Raw genomic sequence first — 24,744 nt, forward strand, 5'->3', positions numbered from 1 at the left:
GAGAGCAATGTGAGTGAGTACGCCATCCGTCGGATGGGACGTTAAACTGCGAACCCCTTGACGCCATTCGACAAAAGTAGGGTAATACCGACGCCGGGTTTCTCATTACCCTTCCTCTTTTCCCACCCATCCCATATGTCGTAAATGACATTAGCTGTCGGTCGCCTGCCCTTAAAACTACTACAAGTAACTCCCCTGATGCATAAAATCATTTGTGCAGCACATCCGTCGTTCTTCAAACCGGGCGGCACGCGTTACTCCCGGAAATTCCCGCGTTCCCCGTCAAATTTCCGGTGCTTTGTCGTTGAACCGGTCATCTTGTCCAAAAAAGTTCCTTCCTCGTTCGATGCAACCATCTCTCGTCCCTCTTCCCTTTGTTCCATCTAAACTCCGTTCGAAGGGGTTTGAGGAGGAGAGAGTGGGAGTAGGGGAGACCGCATCGCTCCCTCCTCCTCTATCCACCAACCCCTCTCCCGCCTTCCCAAAGGACCGCCTTCGTCCATCAACACCTCTACCAACCACACCATCTCCTCCTGGGGAGGGCAGGGGAGGAGAGGATGGGACGGGCTAGCCACGCGAATAGCGCTCGGGCAGGTGCGGAGGGAGGGAGGGAGGCTGGGGTGTGGAGAAGGCCGCCCTGAGGGGTGGTGGAGAGGAAGGCGAAGGAGGAGATATTTTGGCTCGGGACTCAGTCGCCGAGGAGGAGATGCGAGGAGGCTTCAGCGCAAGCTTCCGTGTCCTGAAGCGCTGCGACCTGGAAGATATCTCACGCTGCCCTCTCGGAGAGACAACGTCGCGGAATCGATGAAAGTAAAGGTGACAGGAAGTGCGGCACGCGCAATGCCTCGACCCACGCATCCCAATTCTCGCGCGTCGACAGGAGTGCCTTTGAGTGTGAAACACAATTAAATACCTCTGAGAGAGAGATTGCTATACGTGTAATTTTAAATGCTATATTTTTTCTCACACGATAAGTCGTGGGACCGAGGTAAACTACTGGGTAGAGCGCTCAGTTACAGACCGAAGTGTTCCATTCTCAAGCACTCTCGGCTACGCACAAACCGTGTACTTTTTCGTGGACCAGGTCTTTCCAGTAAACCATAGGCGGCACTGGAAAAGGAATTGACCCCCCTATCCTGATGTGTGAGTTTTTGCTAGGTTTAGTACCAGGTGAGCTCTACCCTCAACTATCAAGCCCAATCTTAGGGTTGATTAATGTGGTCTGATAGGATTCATATACATCTACAAAATACCCCGCAGGCCCCCGCAAGGGTGTGTGGCGGGGGTGTTAGGTGCCCTCGTAAAATGTTAATCACACGAAAGAAAGTACTTACATTACATGCAATAATATTCAAAAACTGGATACGTGTATTCAACTCATGCTGTAGAACTGTTAAAAAGATGGGATTATCACATTTAAAAAGATAGCATGCAAGATATCGACAAAATATATGCACTACCGATTCTAATGATCTCATTCCTGCCTGTGGTCGTATCTATTTTTATCTATGATCGTACGAGGAAAAAAACAACATTTTAAATCTATCCGTTCTATCAATTATCTCTCTGATTTTACGGTGGTGTTCTGGTAGTAGTAGTATTTAGGGGAGGCGACCGAGAGCTGAGGTCATTTGCGCCATAGGGGATGGACAGTAAAGGATGAAGGTTGGAGAGAAACCCGGCGTCGGCATTAGCCTACTCTTTACGAAAGGCGCCAAGGGGTCCGCAGTTTAACGTCCCATCCGACGGACGGCGTACTCACTCAAAGTGCCCTCCACAAAGCACCTCAAGTAGGGATCGAGATACCTCTGAAAAATATTCAATACCGCCGGGATTTGAACCCGGACCCTCTGAGTGGGAAGCCAGCACGCCAGCCCTCGCACCATCTCGATCCCAGTGGTATTCTGATTTACCATAGTAAGTCGGGGCCTGTAATATGTTTTCAACATCCTTAGATACGAAAGTAACCTGCCTCGAATTTACGCAGTATTTTTAACCTGTATTTAAGGTTATTAACTAAACTATTGGCCCCCATCCTAATTCTTCCAATATTGCCGTGACACTGCTACCTTGTTCATAACAACTTTTCACATACCTAGCTGCTTTACGTTTCACTCGATCTAGTTTCAAAATTACATAATCCTACCTCATGAGGATCCCATACACCCGCAGCATACTCAAGGTGTTATACAAGTCGAATCGGGTGTAGATAAACAGTTATTTGACCTTTTTTTGTGTCCATTTTTGCATAAAACAATAATTCTTTTGTGATCACAACGAGCATCTTGCCTTATAGTAATCTAGAGCTGATCAGTTTAAACAAGTACATGCATGCTCATGCATATTCAGTTGTTTTTGGAGTATGAATTTCATCTTTTAATTTTTTTGAAATCCTCCACTAGTTTCTAGAGCTCTACGTCAGTATCAACGATGAACTGGGTGTTAAACCACACCAGACCTTTTTTTTTCGTGTGAATAAGTTTTCGTTAAAGAAATTTCAAGTGAAAATTAGGTTTTTCGATAATGATTGTTGAGGTTCTTCTTTTTTTATATCGTTGTGATCGTGAATTGCTCTAGTGGAGAACTTGTATTTCAATTCTTCAGGGCGGGAGTCTATTTCTTCTAATTTCTCCGGGTGATCTAATCTGCCCTGAAATGGCGTGGCGTTTCAATAATTCATGGATGAGTCAGTGGTGAACTCGAATTGCTCAGCAAAACTTTCTCATGTGTCGCTCGGTGACCTCGCGAACAATCACAGACACAAGTAAGAACGCGACGCAATCCTATGCAACTGATGATAAATTATAGAAAATATTTTATTTTGGCGCTGATTCATCTTTACTTGATCCGTATTCACCGAAATATCTTTTTTCGGAAACAAGTTTTCGCCGATGTATTTTCAAACAGCGAAATTATATATTTCATTACATGTTTATACCTAGTTAGGTATCTACTTATACGCAAAACAATTAGAGCGAATCATTGACTGATATGTTATTCTCCGTCAACCAATTCAAATAGGAATTTTCTTCTACTCCTTTCTACTCCTGAAGGTAGTAGGTCTGCTGGCACTGATTCCGATGAAGCACCCGATTGATTAGTCTTATTTTATCTCGTTTTCTTCGTGAACGGATTCCCGTAGACCTAATAAGGTATGTGTCATAGTATATCCCCAATTTTAAATCACCCCTCCCTCATCTATAGCGACGGTGGCTCAAAAAATGAAGGTTTTTAGATTTCCTTGCACCACGCGTGCAATGAACTGTTGGGATTGTATGATAGATATAGCTGTAGAATTAAGGCTGCTGATATTTTTCATATTTCAAGGCGGCTGAGTGTTTTCATATTTCAATAATCTCCCTAATGAGCGTGATCTTTTAATATTCATCCGTTCCCATTATCTCATTCATTTCTTAACGTATTTCGGAAGAAATTGTGATGGGTGTGTGATGAGAATTAACCATAGGAAAATGAAGTTAATGTGAGTCTAAAGAAATAAATTGACTCAAATAAACATTAAAGCTGGAGAATTTAAATTAAGTCAGTTCTAATCAGAAAGTATAAAGGCGAACATGAGGGAAGACTTAACTTGGCAGATTCCATGAGAATTTTTACTATGCACGAACGAGATTTAGTTCCAAAGCAACCTTGTTGACATTAAGTGCATAGTGAGTTTGAAATCGCTGCTTAAAACATCATTATATCAAGCTTATTATCTGAGAAGAATCAAGTACCTAGTTTTTAAGGATTGTTTCATGCATTGCCTATTTGCAGAATAATTTTATTCGCTCGATAGCTCCATTACTTTTACTGCTTATGTAAAGAGGTCGTAACAAAGTCTATATTATACAGAGAATCATTTTCTTTAATAGGGGTCACTTTCTATCCTCTGGCTTGGAATGCATTACAGTGGAATGTCAGTGACAAAATTCTTTGACGATTGCAAAAGACTCGCTCTCGATGGACTCCACGACGCTTTCACGAATTCACTTGTGCAATACTCAGGCAAGTAAATAAACAGAACATTTGCAATTTTCCTATTTTTTTCATTTTCCCTATCGAATTAAATTTCTTTCTATACTTCAAATCAAAGTATTTGAATCATTCAGAGGAGAAAGTAGCAATCGCCTGAAGGAAGGCATGAAGATTGTGTATAGGCCTCGTTTTGCATGTACTCTTATTTTCAACAGGTTCAAATATTGGAAAGAAAGAAAAACCAGCAATTCCATGCTGTTCTCTGGTATGCAACGGCGCCTCGAAAATATTCATTTTTAAAATTAAATGCATTACAGCAATTATTTTCAAGATTAAATAACATTGTATGCCTTTCTACCTAAATTATCATCAATTCTTATTTCGTTGCTGACTTTAAGTCTGCAAAATACCAATTGCATACTAACATACCCACAAATTGATCGAATCTGCACATTTTTATTTTTGGTTCCTATCGAAATTTTTCACGAGCTTCGATCCAAATGCATTAAGAAACGATACCCGCTAACGCTTAGTAACGTAATACTTGGCGAAAACATAAACGCGAAGAATTTGACGTATGAGATACACGGATAACCTAAAATAAGTACGTATATCTGAAAGATACGCATTATTTGCTTAAAATGGCAAAATGGCGTGAACGGAAAATTTTGAAATGCCAAAAATAATATAAATCCCATGACGTAGCATATTAAGTACACCAGATTTCGGCATCGAGCGCTCTTTTTAGTTTCTGCTCTGATTTGAAGACGCCAAAGAGTGCGTCAAAATTGTGACGTTCAATGTTGTGCATTGAATGAAATTGGTAATATGTATGACCTAGTCGGTATTTTACGAAAGGCTGAATATTTTCCTGTTTCTAAAATAAAGATGTCTTGGCGAAATGTTAATTTACAATGGAGAAGTAGGTAGCCTGTGGTTAATATTTCATGCCTACTAATTAATTTGCAAATTTGAAAAATATTCCTAGTTTCAATGTTGCCGATTGTTAATATCAGGGGACGTGATTTGGAAAATTCTCGAGTTTCCCGTTGATGGGAACGCACAAAGTCATATAATTATCTAAGAGCCCTACGCGACTAACCCTGACGATACACGTTCTCGGAATGAATACTTACGTTTTCTCGGCATCAAATGGCGAGACCTGAAGAAGTGGAGGCGTATGGTCGTTGTTTTAAGGCAGTAGCGCACAACCGGAGCTTCATGCAATCCTCCACTGCCTGCTTTTATCACGCCCCGTGACCGCCGACACGTATATTTTAATTAAAAGATATTTGAATGTCCACATAGTGATTTGTTTTTTGTGTTGAATGAATACAGCTTCATTTCGTCGCTGCATTTGATAGAAAAATACCTGTGAATTAATTAATTCATGCACTTACTAACGTAATGAAATACTTGACAAGGACGAAGAAATTTCTACATTTACCTGCGCTTAAAACTTACGAAATCGCACAGGCATGTCAAATATGAATTCAATACATACCACATGCAAACTTGGTGGCCTCAAGTGTAAAGTCGAGAAAGTGTACTCTCCCACAATTTTTATTTGAATAAACGTGACCAGTCTTACTTCAATTTGGTCTCTCGATGCCTTATTTAGGCGAAACCGGTCGTATTCGTTCAAATGAGAACTGTGGAAAAGTACAAAGTCTGTAATTTCTCTGAAACTACCACTTCATAGGTGTTTAAACATGTCACCAAACCTATCCATATGTGTGTGTGTTTGGTGCTAATTTTTTTACATCCCGCCAAGAGATGAGTTCCCTATTTTATTTTTCTGCCAGTTAGTACCATCAATGTGACCCATTATTTTTTGGTCGACATAACCGTGTTTTTTTACCTTTTTCGTGTGGCACAACCATGGTATATAGGGTATGAAATTGTTGGCCAAATTGAAATATATTCTCTTCTATTTACCCTCAGCAATTTCAATAATGCGGCCACAAAACAGAAGTTCTGTTGTCGTCCCGTTGGCAGACTGAGGTTATGTGCATTGCTGTTTGTGTAGGCACGAGGATGGTAACGTTCGCGGGTCCGTTATATAGGTGCGGTTCGGGCCGCCAGCTCCTAAGAGCAGCCCCCCCACCCCCCAATGCCCTCCCTCCCTCCTCCGACGCCCACCATCCCTCCCTCCCACCCCCACCGTCTCCACCTCCTCATCCCCCGCCCTCCCCGAACTCCTCCCGATCTCACGATTAATAATAGCTAGACGCACGCAGTCTCTCCCGCCCTCCCTCCTATTCCGACCTTTCGACACCTCGCATATTCCCCCTCCTCTTCCGCTCGTTCTCCCGTATCCTTATTTCCCTTCCTCCCTTTCTCCCCCTCCCTCTCCCCCTCCAGGGTTATCCTCCCTCCGACCCAATCCCTTCCATTTCCCCGGCCCGTAACTCTTGTCTCTCGCCCCTATCGCCGAGGCCATATTATAACTCCCGCGACCGTATACTCCCGACGCACCGTCTCCTCCCCTCCCCTTCCCCCGACTCAAGAGCCTGTGTTTATTCAAACCGAACGAATTTTCATCTCCCGTGGATTCCTTTCACCCCCTCTCCCACATCCCACGTCCACTCATTTCTTCCCGCTATCCCTCCCCTCCCCCCCGTATTTCTTTGAATTTTTCTCTCGTCTCATTCACTCTTAAAGTTTCCTTCCAGCTCTTCTATAGATATTTCCCTCGGATATAACTTGTCGTCACCTCGTATCTACCCATTCCTTTCATTGCAATTCATTCCACTGCCTTTCGTTTGGATGTTTTTATTCACAACGACGCCGTCCCTTCACTATTTTCTTTTGCGTAGTGTTCTTATTAGAGTCTTATGAAACTTGTGGTTGATTTAGAAAAAATAACTATTAAACCTAATTTAAGGTTACTATTTTCACTGCTATAGGATCGATAGTTAAGTGAAGGAGGTAGAAATATGAGAAAGAGAAAATCCGAATGGTTCCCCAGATGATACATATAGTATCCTCTTACATTCGGTCGCATTCGTTCAAATGAGAACTGTGGAAAAGCTCGTAATTTCTCTGAACATACCACTCTAAAGTAAATATGTCAAAAAAAGTATCTAATATATGCATATATATATATATATATATATATAATGTATGCATTTGTATGTATGTATATATATACATATAGTATGTATGTATATGTATATATAATGTATGTATATGTATATATACATATATATATATATATATATATATATATATATATATATATATATATATATATATATATATATATATATATATTTTAACATACCTATATATTTATGTATGTGTGTGTGTGTTTTTGGTATTTATTTTTCATATACTTTCATGGACTAGTATGCCTCATATATATGCCATTACAGCCTTATGTGTACCAAGTTAATTATTCCAACCATGGCATGAGATTAAAATAGAGTAAAAGTTTTGAGTTTTTAACTAATTTTCCTCTTGTTTATTTGCTTACCTTACCTCTGTTTAGACCAGTAAATAAAATTCAAATTTCCCTTACAAATGTGTGTGGGTAGGAAGGTATTCGCATACATGTTGAAAAATCGCTTTAAGCGTCTAAGATTACTATGTGGAACTGTATGGCTTGTAATTATATATTAATTTGTACAATCAGCACAATAATGCATTCATCGACTTGAGTTTTGACTTGAGCCATTTACAATTGTACGAGATACTGGGTCCTTGAAATCTGGATTGGTATATACGAGTATTAATTAACACGTAATTGTATGGAGAGGGTCCCCCACAGAATTTCTGTCGACCGAATAAAAATGTTATTACGGACCTGTATTAGTTGTGTATATGATGCTTAAAAAGCATTTATTGTAGCATTGAAAGGAGTTTGCCCGCGGAAAGAGATGGTTTTAAGATGTTCTCATAGGTCTACCATATCACCGCGCTAAGGAAGGACATTAACACCGTTCCCAGGAAATCAATCATCATCTGACGAAGGAATATCTGCATCTTTGCCACATGTTATGTCCTGTGCCAAAAGGGGAATGGAGAGACGGTAAAAGCGAGGTGGAAGGTGAAAAGTTTTAAGACTCACGTGTCCGTTGTCGTCCAGCTGGTTGTTGGTTAGTTTGAGCTTGTCGAAGGAGACGACCTGCTTCATCCACTGGCCGCCCTTCGCCGGGGAGTCGGGGTGGACGTGAATCCTGGGCGGTGACACGGGGTCCGCCTTCCCCGCCACCACCCAACTGGAACTGGTCGGAAAAAAAGAGGAGAGAGCTTTAGGGGAATATTGGTAGCAGTTTACCGATCTTGGAAGTGGTTTGGACCATTTTTTAAGGAGGAGAAAATGTGTATATACAATTATGTGTATATATGTGGGTATATGCATACATATATACATACATACATAAACTTTGAAATGGAGCGCTGTTTTGTACGAGGCGTAAACTTGGTTTTCGAGCTAAGAGAGCAAGCGTTGATTAAAGGCTTTTGTGATATCCGTGTGGGGATAAATGAAAAAGTACTATTCATGGTTGTGGAGTAGGGGAGATGATTTTTAGGAGAAATGCAGAGGGGATAGGGAAGGTAGACGCAGATCATTTTGATTAGTGATGGAATATTGACGACTTTGATAGAGTGGAGAACATTAGGCTTACGGGGAAGAAATAAGAATAGGATAGGCATGCTGGACGGAATGAAGGAAGTGTGCAGGTTTTAAGAAGGGTTTATTGTAGTACGGCGGGTCAGGTTCTTCTGTTCGGCCAGGCTAAGACATGTAGGTATGTTAAGTTTGTGTCCATCTAAAACCTACAGTTCCTTAAACTATACTATATGCTACCAAACAATAATAATTTACTCGTCACTCGAATACAACTCAGAGGAAAATTGTCAGCGCCCATGACTAATGGACTTCTTGAATGGATGTCTTGGGTCCTAAAGTCGTATTGCTTCGTCTCTAGATCCTCACAACATCATGTGACTGTTTGCTACAGCGATATTGCGTCCTACGACGCCATATCGCATTATGTCAGACCAGACGGCAAACGACAGCGTACTATGCAAATTACTTCCAATGACTCGAATTCCGAACTCTGGACTTGAATGATAATTTGTCATTATGAAGACGCGGCACACTCTGGACCTTAAAGTGGGAATCTGATGTTTCTGGCTGTATCGATCACTGAGTCACCAATGCCTCACAATTACACAAAAGTCTTGTGTGATGATTACCGCATCTCACCCTTACTTTCTATAGGCGCAGAGGTGTCGCCCTTATTAAAGACTTGTTTTGCTAAGTGAATTGGAAATCCAATGTTCTACTGGTTGTACGTCTCTCAAGATCCTTCATGAGTGAATTACCCTAGAATGCATTTTATTTTTTCCTGTATTCGGTTCAAACATGCATTTCAAGTCACATGATACGAGAATCCTCTCCTGCATAACATGTTTCCTTTTCCATTCGATAAGAAACCTCGAGGGTTGGAAAGCGGTTTTATAACTGAAAGTATTGTTAAGTTTCTAAGTAAACACTTTCTGCCATCTATTACCAACAGCTATGGGAACAGTTTCAAATTTGAACACCTCGTTAGCTTATTTACATTTTTAAAAACATTTCAAAATATTTCGAATGTTATTCATTTGATTTTTATACGATATTATGAGTACAAATATTTTCCAATGAGAGGTATTCGCCCATCAATCTAAATAAGTCTATTCCTAAAACAGATTTTGAGGACATTTTATTCAAATCTGAATCCTGATTACTCATGCGAGCTAAGTCCTTCTGTCCATTTTCTTGAAACTCACGACTTCGCAATGATTTGGACGGTCGATCATTACCTGGACTATCTAGCGGAAAGCGTAAAGTTTGACTTTCTATTCTGACGATACTCATGAGTTCAATATCAATTTATTCGATGATCTGTTGACCATCTGAATGAAGCCATGGAATATATTCCAAGAGCGAATATGATCTCAATGATATTACTTTCTTTTTCGCTAATAACTTTTTAATCCAACTAATTTTTGCCCGGTTTCCTCTTATTAGACCGTATGTCCGTGCATACCTGTGAAAGGCGTATCTGTATCTCTTGTCGTCGACTGGAACGAAGTCCATCATAAGGATGTAGTCTGCTGCTGGATCTAGGCCGTAGAGTCGTACTTGGAAAGTAGGGAACATTCGCCTGTGGGTGGAGAGAAAATGTCCTTTAAGCACATCTACAGCATCAACACACGTGAACGCTGGTGAAGTTCAATCTATAAATAGCTACCTATAACTAATTAAACTCTGTGTCCAGCTGCTTTTGTAATTGTAAGTTGATGGAATCATCCAAAGAGGAAGGAGCATATTTTTTTGATTGAATTTAGTTATTGGAAAGGAAAAGAATCGTAGACTGTAAATAAGCTCGACAAAGTCCTGATTAATAAAATAATGGAATCGAAGGAGATTATATCTCCTTCCGTATGGAACACTGCATAATGACTTGAAAAAAGTCAAGGGAAAAGAAACAGCCACGTGAAATAAATATGATTTAATAAGAATTTTAAAATCGCTGCGCAGCTGACGCACTTATTCTCATAAAGCATTAAAATTACCAAATATCGCATGTGATATTAGTTTATATGTGATATTTCGATTTACCCTTATCGCTGTGTAACAACATAACAATAATCATTCCCGCATTATTAGTTGACGTAGTTTTAAGATGAATTTTTTTGTAAATACGTAACGTTAACAAAGAATATAGGAATATCACTAATATATGTATTTTTAGCAGATTAGAAGGGTATTTTGTGAAATTAGATATTGAAAGTTCAGCATTAAGGCCAGCTAGGAAAATTTTAATCTGATTCTAATTAGTAGATTAGGAAAATTCTCAATTTCAAATATCTATTATATATATATATATATATATATATATATATATATATATATATATGTAATGAAAATTACATCATTCTTATTGCAAATTACATTCTTATACACAAATACGTATATATAAGCATCACGACAAAATAGTAATCAAAGGATACACCACTGTTTCAATAAGACTCACCTTCCGGCTTTGGTGACGATCATCTCAGTGCCCAAGTCGTTGAATTCGTCCCACAAGGGCTTCATCTCGAGAGACGCCCCCGCGCACACAAGTCTGGGATGCAGGGGTTTCCCGACAACCGTCGTCCCGCCATCCACCGTCGTTCCTCCACCAACTTCGGTAGTCGCACTTATGGGAGAACCCTCCGCCGTCCCCGGGGCACCCTGGACGCTACGCCTACGGTTCCCACCCCCGCTTCGGCTACGCTCCCTCGACCCGCCACCCTCCCGGCCTCTTGGACCGCGCCCCCTCCGGCCCTTCGCAGTCACAACGTCGTCAGAGCTCCCGCAGTCACCTTCTTCCCCTCCGCACACATCCCCACCGCTCCCTCCGCTGTCTCGTCGCTCCTTGACGGCCCCACGTTGGGCGCCGGTCACCACGTTCACCTGGTGCTGCTGCTGCGATGGCGAAGAGGGAGCCGAGTGGTTTCCCTTGGACGGAAGGTAGTCGTGGAGGTGCATGTGGGTGCGGTGATGCTGGTGGTGTAGGGAGTCTGGATGTTCGGAGTTAGGAGGTGACCGGCGATGAACAACAAGACTGTTTTTCCCCGCGGTCTGTAGACATGCTATGAATGAGAAGGTGAAGTGTCATTTTTTATTGATTAGGTGGAATGGTTAAGACTGATAGGGCATATGCAATGTACTATACTTTGGCAATGGTTAAATTTTAAACCATGTATCTTAGTCATGGGGAAGTGGAGGCTTATTTGAGTGACTGTCCATTTGGATATTCATAATATACAATAATAGTCATGGGGGGGGGGAAACACACAGCAGCAATCATAACAGTGAAATTGACGAATTCTTGAGAAATTCAAATTCATATTGATATATTGATTGATGATATTCATGGCCGACCTGTGAAAAAGGAGACTCTATCAAGTGTTTACTACACGCATCAAGTATCTCCCCGCATAAAGTGACGAAGGCTAGCCAAATGAATTACTAAGCGCTTCCTTTTGGAGAAATTGTAGTAATGTATAAATATCCTGTTATTCGAAAAAGTTAAAAATATTTAGAGTATTTTTTTTCATTTCCTTGCTGATATTTGAAGCATAATACCTTTAGAGCTATTTCGACTGTGAAGAAAAAATTTTTGACATTTGAAGTACTTGCAATATGAATAAAAATCCTAATGAATGCTTCATGATTTTTGTCCATCAAATGTTGTTTTGTGGACTCGTATTAATGATTTTATTTTATTAACTGATGAAAAAGGCTTATCACGCCGGAAGGTGAATAAATACCGATTTTACTACATTGTAAATAATTATCATATTTTTTGTATGCGATGAATCTCCAACATTGTGTAGTAACTGTGTTCTTAAAAGTGAGAAAATTCAGTGATGAAAAGTGATGTTCTTAGGGACACAATCCCTTGGTGACTGAATCACTGAACCATGCCCAATATTTCATTTTTCGAGGGTGAATTCCGTCACTCGGGAATATAATCGGCTGAAATTTTGCTGGACAACTTTATGTCAGCCAACTCTGCATTTACTTTCTCGTCCATAGATCAGGAAGGAATTCATTTTGTGTGACAAAATTGTGAACAGGGTCATCGTCACCTGAAATTTCCATCATGAAAAGAGTTATTATCGAGATGTTAAAATCATATTATAAACGTCAAATTCTATACGACCGCCCATCAGTGAAGGAAAGCTGAAATAAAAACTTACATAAAAATCGAAGAATATTTGTACAGTTTTCACGTTAAAAGGCGTGGAATTCGAAGGTTTCCGGCAATGACCATAATAATGCACCTAAAATTAATCGCGCAGAGTGCACCTTTCATATATTGACATAAAGTTGCAGTACAGCACTTTTGAGTAAAACGTTTAAGAACTAATGTACCAATTTCTTAATCCTCGTAATATTCAATGAGTTATTCGTAGACGATAACGTTATATCGTATTATCATTTATAAGAATTTAATGAATACTGCATTTATTTCAATCGTTCTCACATTTTTTCGTAACATACGAGTAATTACTGTTTTTCGTCACATACATTCGTAAACTACTGCGAATTATAATCAAGCAGGTGCTCTATTGGCATTTAACACATTTCATACTATTATGAATTTAGCATACGTACGAATCGGAAAGCAATTAGAGGACATATAGTATATGTAGTAATGGTGAATTGCTGCTGAAAAAATAATCATACTTAAAGGTCATAACGGTACCAATCTAATCAATTGATCAGTCAACGTATTCTATTGAGTAAGACAACGGGAAATACCTTGATTATCATCTCCATGATAAATATGGATTGAAACCAATATAACAGCATTTTTTTAAAAATATATATTAAATTGAGATGTAAAATTCAATACAAATATTCTCTATGGCAATATGCATTTTTAATTTTTGAAGTCTTTAATAGGAAGCGTGTCACGGATCCTACTGGAGACGTTATTAGGGTATTAGAACTGTACTCCATGTTGATAAATACCTTCGTGAGCCGAAACACGCGTTGTTTTAAATCTTCTCACTCCGTGAAAAATAAGCTCTTAGTTATTTAACTGCCCAATAAATTACATCATGCTAAGTCAATTTCGAGAAGGCGAATCCCCGGTCACGTGTCACAGTCGGCCGAACAATGTCACACATCATCCCCACGCGATCAGTAAACTCGGCAAGAAATGAGGGCTGCTTGTTAGACGAAGCTTGTTAGTGTCCCCTTCCTCTCCCGACTCCACCGGTGGTGCTTTTAAAACGGACGTTTCGCCGATAAATCTACCGATCTTGGCCGTCAGAAGAGTTTTTCCGGAGATCGCCAAACGGCAGAAGGGTGGAGAGGGGTTGTGGCACACAACCGCGGCAACGAAACCCACTAATGATGAGAATTAATGGAACTATGCGCGCGCGACATCACTTCTCTTGTCGCGGAGGCCGGCAGGAGATGTGGCGGCTCTCGGTTAGTTTTGGTCGGGGGTCTCGGGTGAGAAGGGGACGGAGTGCCCGTGGGATGATGCCGGGGGTGAGGGAGGAGGAGTGCCCTTGGCAGCAGGAGCCCGCGGGTCCGCGAGAGACGTCCCTGGGTAAGTGATGGGGGAGAGGACGGGTTGAACCGAACGCGCGAGAGGGATGCGAGGAGGAACGCCTCGTGAAACAAGCGAACTGGGGTTGCGGGTTGATGGGTTAGCAGCGATCAATCCGTGACTCTCAGCGAGTCCTATCTCAATGTCGCCAGGGTTTGAGTCTGTCACGAAGGAAGCAGTACCAGCTGATCCACACCCATTCTCGATTTAGATGAATCTTTGCCTTTTTTTGGTGTGTTTTTGGATCACTGGATGCTATTTCAGTAGATAATCAACCGGACGACCGGGCGATATGTGTACCTTTTGCTCCTTAACCATGAATAAAAACAATGGACGTATCCCACACGAAACAAATTGTTGGATGTCAGGCTACGCAGTCTATTCTATGTATTCCGTAATTGATCTGAATTAAAGCTGTCATATTACGTTATTTTTGACGTTTCAAATGCCCTCGAATTACGGAGGAAATCATTACTCGATCTGAAACATTTTTCGTGACTCCTTAGTAAATAAAATCAAGCAGAACCATCCTCACAGAATGGTGGAAATTTGTTCATGGCGTCGCTTTTCGGTGTGAGATGTCTTATCAACATATGAAAAATATGTTTTGAATTGAAAATATTTCTTCCGTTACAGTAATATTGCATTAAACAGTTTTCCCGTCATTTCATTAACATCATTGCTACCCGCAATATATTATGACGCTCTATCGAAGATGCAAAATCAATGCCATTTTTTTGTATTATTGTAGCATTGTACATGCGTGTGTCGTATTCATAGAACCTTTTATTTGGAAGCTCCTCATGGCCCTTATATTACAAACGATAAGAATTAGAAAGATTGTGTAAGTAATCGTCGCGTGAAAGAACAGTAGAGCAACAGAAGAAAGATGAAATATTTTTCGCACACTTTTGGGAAAAAAAGGCATGCGAGGATTCTCAAAGTTAGTTCAGCATGCGGCCTACCTGGCCTAGAACTTGGATGCGACGGTAGGGTTTCGCTGGCCTATTATTTTGTTTTCTTTCACTACGTCTTTGTTTTGGCTTCGGTGCTAATTTATGATGCAAGCACTAGAAGATTCAAGATAAACCCCTTCGTTCCTCGGAACCCCCAATTGGAGACTTAGCAATCTGTTCTCTGAAGCGACTTTCACAGAGAAGATATTTTCCGAGATAATTACGAGGCTTGTTATTTCCGTACCTATGCATTATAGGTGTTTCGTGGATGTACCTAAGATGGAGGCGATCGCCTCCCTTGGATCTTAAAGGAAGTAAATCATCCAAAATCTTGGACATAGGTGTAAAATTAGAATTATACTTCTGACATCATCATCATCAGTATTTCAATCCTAGGATTGGCTTACTGCAGCCCTCCATTCGACTCGATTCAATGTCAATTCCCACGTTCCCTGATACCTTCTCTGTTTTACGTCCTTAATTTGTCTTATGTACATGTCTCTTGGTCTTCCTCGTGGAATCTTTCTATTTTTTTTTCCTTCTATTTTTTTCCTTCTATTATATTCCTAATCAATCCATTGTGCCTCAATATGTGTCCAATCCATCTATTTCTTCTTTGCGGTAGAGTTCTCCATATGGTCCTATCCTCTTCTGCTCTTCTGTATACTTCCTCGTTCGTTACTTCAATTTAATCTTCAGCATTCTCCTTCAACACCACGTTACAAAGGCTTCTATTCTTCGCTGGTCCATTTTTCCAATGTTCCAAGTCTCGGAATCATAGAGCGCCTTGCTCCACGCGAAAGTCTTGACGAATTGTTTCCTTGTTTCCAACCCTAGGTTCTTTGAACATAATAATTGCCTGTTCTTCATGAATGCGTAGCTTGGGCTATTCTTCGCTTGATATCGGTCGAACCCTTTCCATTCCATGTTATGCTGCTACCCAGGTAGATGAAGGATTCCACTTGCTCTAGTTTCACCACTCGACTGGTGATATCTGCCTTCAGATTATCTCTTCTGCACACAAGGATTTTAGTTTTCTTCTTGTTGATGCTCATATTATATTTCCCCTTTACTTGATCCATAGCACTTAGAGTTGCTTGCAGGTCCTCTCGCATTTTCACCACAAATGTGATGTCATCTACAAACCGGAATATGCTGATTTCTTCTCAATTTACCTTGACTGCATTGATACCTCATTCTAGTGTTTCTTTTATTGCCTCTTCCAGGTGTACCATGAGTATTGCTGGCGAGAGGTTGCATTCTTGTCTAACTCCTTTGTTTATTTTGGCTTTTGACATATTTACCAAATTTAAATGATTGCCCACCGAAGTGTCGGAGTCGGTTCGTTTAAAAATGCAATTCGGTCATTAACTTGGAGTAAGTTATGCATGCCGAGTTCCCGTGGATGAATTAATACGCACCGAGATTCCATTTTAACTATTTTAATGAATCGCATGGCCATCAAAGTGATTCGATTTTACTCGTAATTCCTGAGTGTTATCTCAGTTAAACCACACAGTTCCTTTAAATGTGGTGCCCTTCAAAATTTTTTGTCGTAATTGAATAAATATTGGGAAACATATTACGTACGCTTGGGTAATGACTACTTTCCTTGGCGGCCATGAGTTTTAGCCAGAACGAGACGAAACTCATGAAGGAGAACGTTTGGTTCCGAATAAGCCGGCGCGTATGCTTCTGAATGATTCATATCGGTTGGTGACCTCATCCCTCTCTAAGTGCCAACGAATGGAAATAATGAAAGGACATTGCGCCCTTCAGTCGCACTGTCTAGAGTTTGGGCAGCAATCTAGTATTTTTTTAATTCAGAAAAGGCATTTCAGAGTACTTACGCTTTCTGTGTTTTACATACACAATCCATCACTCATTGTATTTATTTCATCCTATCCATCATGCAGCAACTACACAAGTACTCCTCACCGCTCATTTTCAGACAGTGACCCTCACTCAAAATCCCACACATAGGTGGTCTGAATGCGTGCCTGTCGGCTACATTCGTATTTCCCTGAATTGAGGGACCTTCTAGGTTCTGAGCATGCGACCGAAAATATCCACGAATTGATTCCGAAAACCAAAATGATTTTGCATTTGCATTTGTGGTGTGTTACGTGTAACCTACACATACTGGTGGGAATTTTTAATTGGTTTTTTGCCACAAGTTGGTATATTGAATTTTCTTTGAACTATTATGGTTACAGGGAGCTAAATAAAATAAATTAATTTGAAATAAATACAAATTACAGAGAATATTTTTAACTATACATTTTCTCTCCTTGTGTTCTGTAAAATGACGATCGCGAAATGTCATGCAACTGTTTCTTGATCTTCTGTTACGTAATTAGCGAGTGAAAGTATGAAACTATTTGCCTCACGTAGAGGCAGGTAGTTGCCGGTACAAAACTCATTATGGTTGCTACTTATTTTAACATACTTTTGAAAAACATAATCACAGAGAAAATAGCACGAAAAATAACAAAATTCCCTGAACAACTGCGAATATAAATTTTGATTACTTTTCAAGACTTAATAATACGACACATTACTTCGTCTTTCAATGTCCTTGATAATTTACCAATTATCCTTCACAGGTTTTCTAAAGAGGTGAGTTGTTCTACCTGCTTTAGTTTATTGTCTTCAACTTTACCTTCCAATATATTGAGAACTTAATTACATTACATTTCAAGGCTCTTTCATAATACAACACAATGCTAAAAAGAATGTTTCATATTCGTCTGAGAAGTATATATAACATTATTATTATGAATATCTTAGGAGTAATCTCCCGGACAAGCTCCGTAGGTTTTTAATGGGCACAAGAATAAAGCACCCTACGTCTATTTTGAAACTTTGCGAACCTTCTCCGAATTCTCCCTTCCTTTATTATTCCTAACTCCTACTCGTTTGTTTTCCTTTCTGTATATTTTACCTTTTCCATTCTTCTCCACACCCGTGCCTTAATTAACCCTCCAATGTACTCTTTCTTTCGCCACAAAGACTAATTTTCCGAGCCGTACCAAACTACTTCCCAGATCAAAATTTAAAATATTCTTTTCTTGGAATATTTACTCAAGGTAGCTGAAGTCAACTCCCTCTTTCTGACAGCACCCATACCTACTGCGATTCTTCTTTTAATTTCCTTAATAATTTACCCATTATCCTCCAAAGGCTTTCTAAATAGGTGATTTGGTCTACCTGCTTCAGTTTATGTCCTTTAACTTTAATTTTAACCTCACCTTCCAATATATTGAGAACATTACATTACATTCGTTTTCTTATGACAGTCTGCAGGCATTGGAGTTGGCTAATTTATAGAGTGGGGGCAAAGCACCGAGAGAAAAAGATGGAGAGGATTGGGAGAGTGAAATAATCGACAAAAAAATTAAAAAATGATGGAAGGATAGTGGGCGAATGCAGTATCTACTTCTCTCGAGTAACTTGTAGGCAATTAGTTTACGGGGCGACGCCGGAGACGACGGGGAGGGAATTTCGTGGGGGAAGATCAGGGGTTGAGACCGTCAACTGGAGCTGGGAGGGACGGCATGGAAAGAGTCGGGTGTCAGCCTCCGCCGGGGAAGCAAGAGACCGAGAGTCCCATTCCCCTGTCCCGTGACTGTGGGAGTCCTCTACCCCTTCGGCCCTCACTTCTTCAACCCGAACCCGTTTCACCCCTAACACTCGATCCTATTCGGTGTCTTGTCTCTAGGAAGCCGTGCCTGCTTACAGAGGGCTAAGAATAAAACAATGCCGGTAGTCTTCCCGACATGTTTAACCTCAAGGAGACAACTCATTCCCTTCCCTGGTTCATTCTGCAGTGAGTCCCAATTAAATTGAAAGAGCACAATTATTTAGGGGCACAATATGAAGTTCTAATTATTTTCCATGCCCCACATGATTTTTTACGAGTGTTATTTGTTAGAATACACACTCATAAAACAAGTTAACAGCTAACGTACTTCCTAACATACCGGTTCATACTTCATACTGTCGCACTGACCGAAATTTATTTTTTATTCACTTAAGCATGCACCAATGTATGCAGCCAACTGTCAACCCTTTCTGTTGGGACAAATTACGATCTCTCTTGGGGATAGCGGTTGCCCTCTATGGAAAACGGGTATTAAAGTACAGAAAAATATACAATGAAAATAGGAAGACTGGCATGATTTAAGTTTAATCAAGCACCCTATATTTAGTCTGCTATGGGATGTAAGTCAGTAGTTACCGGGGAGATTTCACTCTATAGTAAAAAATTATATCTAATTGGGGGTAATAAACTCGCAACAATGGGGATCTAACCATCTTCAAAGTTGATTTCCTAATTAGGGCAGAGTGTCCTATTCCATTCTACTATTTTTGCAAGTGTGTAGGAAATTTATTTTATGTATTTATTAGTTTTGGGGTTACTCCGAAAACAGCACATCTTGGCCTTTACATTGGACTATTAACAATGATAAAAATGGTCACATTTACAAACACCCAAGCCCTAGGTGGAGGAAAACCCACCCTGGCGGGATTCGAATCCGTAACCCTTGGAATGGCACGTTACCCCGCCGCCACCGGGGTCGGCAAATTGGTTCGCTTCAATTTTTCACCCTCGGTTTTGAAGAAGCTGAAGTTCTGGAGTTTTCCATTGCACCCCCGATAAGTGAGTTAGTTTTCAATCACAAGAGGCCAATTATGTGTCCGGCGGGAACTGTTTTATGTCGATGCCCATGTGGAACGACATTTTAAAACTCCACAAGCAATGGATAACGCTATTGACCCTTGTAGTTTTTGTTACAGTTGGGAATCATGAAGGAACATTTTCAAGAATTCCGGAGCACAGCATGTGTTTCCACCGAAGAGTGAGATTGCGTTTGCTGGTTGAAAGTCGGGGTGTAGCCGTTCCGATTTCTATGCCAGGGAGGAAAACATCATTTAACACCGTTCGACATGAAGTTTTCATTTGGCGCACTCGAATACTCTTAAAGCAGGAGAACTGGAAAATTTCCAGGTGATTCGGTAAAGAGCCGCTGTTCTAATGGACAACGACGAATAGACTTTTTGAATCTTTGGAGTTGTCGGAGAAAATTATGTAGTAGGCACGTAGTATAATAGAAACAGGATTAGACCGCGACAGTTTTGGGTTTTGTCACAGGCAGGCGAAAACTTAAGTCTGTGAACTGCAAGGTGTAAGCATTCGACCTAACGAATATCATCTCATGAAAGTCTGAGATGCATTTCATTCTATTTAGGGAATATCTTTTTTTTTAATGCATTAAACATTAAAAGAGAGTTCAAATAATGGCCTCCCGTACGCGCATACGTGCACCTGTGCGCCTCCTAGCTTAGCCAAATTAATTCCAGTGTTCTGTTATGTGCACGATTTGAGGTTTCCTTCCACTGGAACGGAAATAATTTCTAGTTCAATATTGGAATTTCGGTAGCATTTGAAAATGTGTTGGTGTTACAAGGACTTTTTGTGAGACTTTGTAATTTACTCTCGATGAACTTTTCAACCGCAGTTGTCAACTTGAAGGCTGGTTTAATTTGGTTTGATCGGTGAGAGCAGGGTTCACCCAGTACGGAGCTCAACGGCGAGTGAAATCACATGTCAGAGTAGGGAGACCAGCTACTTTTCCTGTGTCGTCTATAAATTTAGCACCCAAGATATCAAACAGCTTGGATGTAGCTGAGGGTGCCCAGAGGCGTCACTTGGAATCGAACATCGGTTCTTCGGTCAGAACGACCCAGCGTTCTACCCACTGGACTACTATGCCTCCCGATGAATCTCACGTAAGTGAAAAGAAATAATTTTTTACATGCGTGTCAACTTTGGCTCAATGTTTCTCTCGTTACGTTTTCGGTGGGTATTCAATCTTAAATAAGCAGAGTGGTGCACGCGTTTAATCTACGCCTCTGCTCTCTGACAATCGTGCAGGTTTTCTGATTTTAACTTCACACTCTATAAGAAATCAGAATATGGACTTTCAGAGGTAGTGATGCCTTTCCCGGGTACTAACAGATTTATGGGGTAAAAAATAGATTTTTTTTCGAAATTTTTCATGTAATTGATGCTTTTAAGAAATTTTCTCAAGCAATTGTTATCCGCTTTCATCAGTTTTCATCAACTCACAATATTTTTAATTTTTCGGCAAGTAAAACTATTATAATTGTGAGGGGGTCTCGTTTGCCGAGAATCGCGTGGAAATTAATTGGGAAGAGACTATCTGCTAATAATATACTGACTTTTGGCGACATTATGCCCGCTACTAATTTAAAACTAGAAAGAAGGCGATCTTGTTAAGAAAAAGCATCTATGTATATAAAGGTGTTTGTCAATAAAAGGAATGTATTTACGTAGAAGTATATCAAAGAATTGGAAACTAATTTTCTCATGAACCTCCTTTAACCCTGATCTACTGGCCAGATGATTGGCATGTTATTGAAGAAAAGGTTACATAGATTCAATTTTTGACATACTCACCATCAAACCAAAAGCAATAATTTATAAAAAGATATGTTGCCACTTCAAATTTAATGCTAAATTTTCTATTTTGAAGAAGACATCACAAGGTTTTCCCTTTGATTCCCAAAGGAAGATATTTTTAGTGAAGAAATCCACCTGTTGCCCGAAAACCAAGCTGACATGCAAAGGAAATGAAGTAAAATGGAGAGGAAAGATGATATGGATAACGTGATAGGAGAGGTATCCTAATGAGTCAGTTAAGGACATTTAAAAGAACAAATTTGATAAGAGTTATTCATTTCTCCTCTCCCCATGGACATAAATCTTGACATCGTGAGATGTTTTGCATATCTTTGACCTCTGGGCGTTTACTGACGGGAGAAATATTGATGCTTAGGAGAATTTCATGTGCTTTTCTGCTCAACCTTTCACTCGTATTGAAGCGAACATCTTCAGGAGCTAGGTAATCAAATCAGTGATGTACTTCACTCTTGAATAAATCCCATGAAAACTGAGAGAAATAATGAGGCACAGAAATCTCCGAATGCATCGATACTTGAGAACCACGTTAGCATCATCGGAACGCTACAAAAGTCTGTGATCAGAAAACTAGTGATTATCACAGATAGGGTCAAGTAATACGGATGGTAGGAGCCAGAGGAAAGGTAAGCCACGTGGGGTCTGTTCCCATATAAAGGAACTGCAAACCCTTGTGGACAGGCCATTTAAGTGATGGCGACACGTTAAAAATAATATTTTGGAAAACAATGGAAACTCACCTCAAGTACATAGAACTATTGATGACGTACGTAAAGATGAGATGGGTACATGACTTTCTCATAGAGAGAGAGCAGGAAGTTGAGAGCACCTCTTGTCTTAAGGAAAGAGAATTTTGATAGTTTGGAGACTTTTGAGACGTAATTATTAAGGCTGAATAGAAAAGAAAATAAGAGACAAAGCATAAGGTGAGAAAGTTGCTCGTAGAGCTAAATGGGAAGACAGGAACATTTGATGGATGGTATACGTAAACGTATAAAGAAGTAGTGGATTGTTGTAGTGTGTTGTTGAAGAGAAATATTAGATAAGCGGAGAAGATGGGAGAGATATTATAGGCATCATGAAGTGGGCCTGGAAATTTTGAAGAGCAGGGAGTCGTATCCCAGTGGGTAGAGTACTGGGATACTGACTGGAGGATCCGGGCTCGATTCCATTTCGTTCAAGCTATGTCAATTTCTGGGGAATCTATCTTCCTGGGAAACCACAGGCGGCACATGGAAAAGAATTGTCTTCACTAAACGTGAATGTGTTCATTTCACACATTGTACTCGACTTAGCATAGGTGAGCCCGACCCACACCTATCAAAACAACCTGAGGGTTGATTACTGAGGATTTTTTTGTTTTAAATTCCTGCCGGAATTTTTCGTGCTACAGTTAGCAATTGAAATGGAGTCCGCTGTTATTATATCTCACCGTAAACACTGATGTGAGTAAAGGTCACGAGGTGCGAAATTTAGCCTTTTCACACGAAACGTGGAGATGGAAAATATTCATTGTGGAAACCCTTAAGGAATAATGTTGAGCAGGGGGAGTTCAATTTGCACGGAAGTGGCGTAGAAGTCAATTTCCGCGTGCGAAAGTTATGGAAATATTCTCAAACCTTCATCTAATCGATTAATTGATCCATTTATATTGTGAACATATGAATTGGAATGATCCGTTGTAAGTGTGTTGGACGAAATCGAAAGGACAGCGGTGTGGGTTGGAGTAAGCGCAGCGTGGGCCCGTGCTTTTTTGCCGTTAAGGATACAAGATGGGGTGTTGAGTATGAACTCTAAGGGACCAAATCAGCGAAAGTGGCTTTTTGAATTTTTTTTATCTCTCGTTAGGAAAAGATTTATTTCGACTCAACATTATGGGTAATTTTAAGAGAATCAGTATCGCTGGGTGAGAGATCACCCAGCCAGGTTCTCGAACCCTAACCAAGCCAAAATATTTTTGTTTGGACAAAAGATTTGTCCAAGATTTACTGTGCCATGGGGTTTTTTTCTTGCACAATGTTTACGGTAAGACAAGCATGTTTGCCGCATAATTAAACGTGTAAACGTTAAGAATGAGCATATCTATGGCACTAAATGATTTCGTTGGTTATATGTAACCGAAAGAAAGGAAATTTTTTGCGCACATAATATATAAAAACTATGTTAAATGCAGTTTAGTTGAAATGGAATAAAATTAGGAGAAACCTCTAAATTTCTACACCTCTAAACGGCTAAGAACGTGAGAAAGGTTCTTGTATCGTAAAGCAGAAGCTTCTGCCGCGGACAATTCTCGTAATTTGCCCAAAGGATTTCCCTTCGTCGCAATGCAGGCCATTCCTGTTCCACCCTCTCCACACATCACTCCTCACTCACCTTCCATCTGCTTCATAGGCGTGGTGTATGAGGGCACGTGGTGCTGTTGGTGGTGCGTCCACTCGTAGCAGCAGGCGGCTGCCATGGCGGAGGAGGCGTCCGGGGGGGCCATGGGCTGACCGAGAGGGGGCGCCGAGCCGGTGATCCCGTGGCCGCCGTCCGCCGCGACGCTGAGCGAAAGCGCGGGGCGGGCCGGGTCTCCCACGCCCATCGACGCCACCGAGGCGAGCCCCACGCCCGTCGCCATGGTGCTCAGCGGGTGCGGGTGCATCCCCCGGCGGTCCGGGAGCGGATGTCACCCTTGATGACCTGGATCGAGGGATAATGCGTGAGTTTGCGGGAGGGAAACCTTTATTCGTTTGCTTAATCACCGTCGTGGCGTATAGAATCGTGACCAGTCGGGAGAGAATATTATCATTTTATCAATGCAATGCCTATTCGTTCTTTCTTCTTGCTTATATGTATTTCTCTGCTACGAAAAATACTCCCTTTCTTTCTTATCGCAGATATCAGTTGTCACACTCGCCAATTGAGAGCTATAGCGACTTACTTTTTTAACGACTAAGAATAATTGCTTCTGTTATGATCCTGAGGAATCTTATTCCCCTACTCTAAATGGATAGATGGCAGGAAAAATGGAAAATAAGTCGAGACTACTTCATTTGCTAAATCATCTTTTATATTTTTACTAAACCAATCTTCTGAATTTGTATTTATTCAACCGATTGTTTTGAAAAATATTATTTCGTCTTGTAGAGAAAGTAAGTAAATAAAATTTTTTTGAGTTCATTACCGTCAACTAGAAATTACGATTTTC

General features: G+C 40.5%; 1 protein-coding gene across 1 annotated transcript in view; it reads right to left on the reverse strand.

Annotated features, from left to right (window-relative positions):
* Positions 1-24,744, reverse strand: part of org-1 (T-box transcription factor 1) — a 96,195-nt gene that overhangs the window by 63,376 nt on the left and 8,075 nt on the right. Inside the window, exons 2-5 of the mRNA XM_071592531.1 lie at positions 23,928-24,236; positions 11,010-11,613; positions 10,020-10,136; positions 8,048-8,204 (exon numbers count right to left, since the gene is read on the reverse strand). Coding sequence (XP_071448632.1) covers positions 8,048-8,204; positions 10,020-10,136; positions 11,010-11,613; positions 23,928-24,198 — 1,149 coding nt within the window. The 5' untranslated portion in view covers positions 24,199-24,236. The remainder of the gene's footprint in view (positions 1-8,047; positions 8,205-10,019; positions 10,137-11,009; positions 11,614-23,927; positions 24,237-24,744) is intronic.

This window comes from Hetaerina americana, unplaced genomic scaffold, assembly GCF_022747635.1.
Source record: "Hetaerina americana unplaced genomic scaffold, ioHetAmer1.1.p SCAF_5, whole genome shotgun sequence".
In the NCBI taxonomy this organism is placed as follows: domain Eukaryota; kingdom Metazoa; phylum Arthropoda; class Insecta; order Odonata; family Calopterygidae; genus Hetaerina; species Hetaerina americana.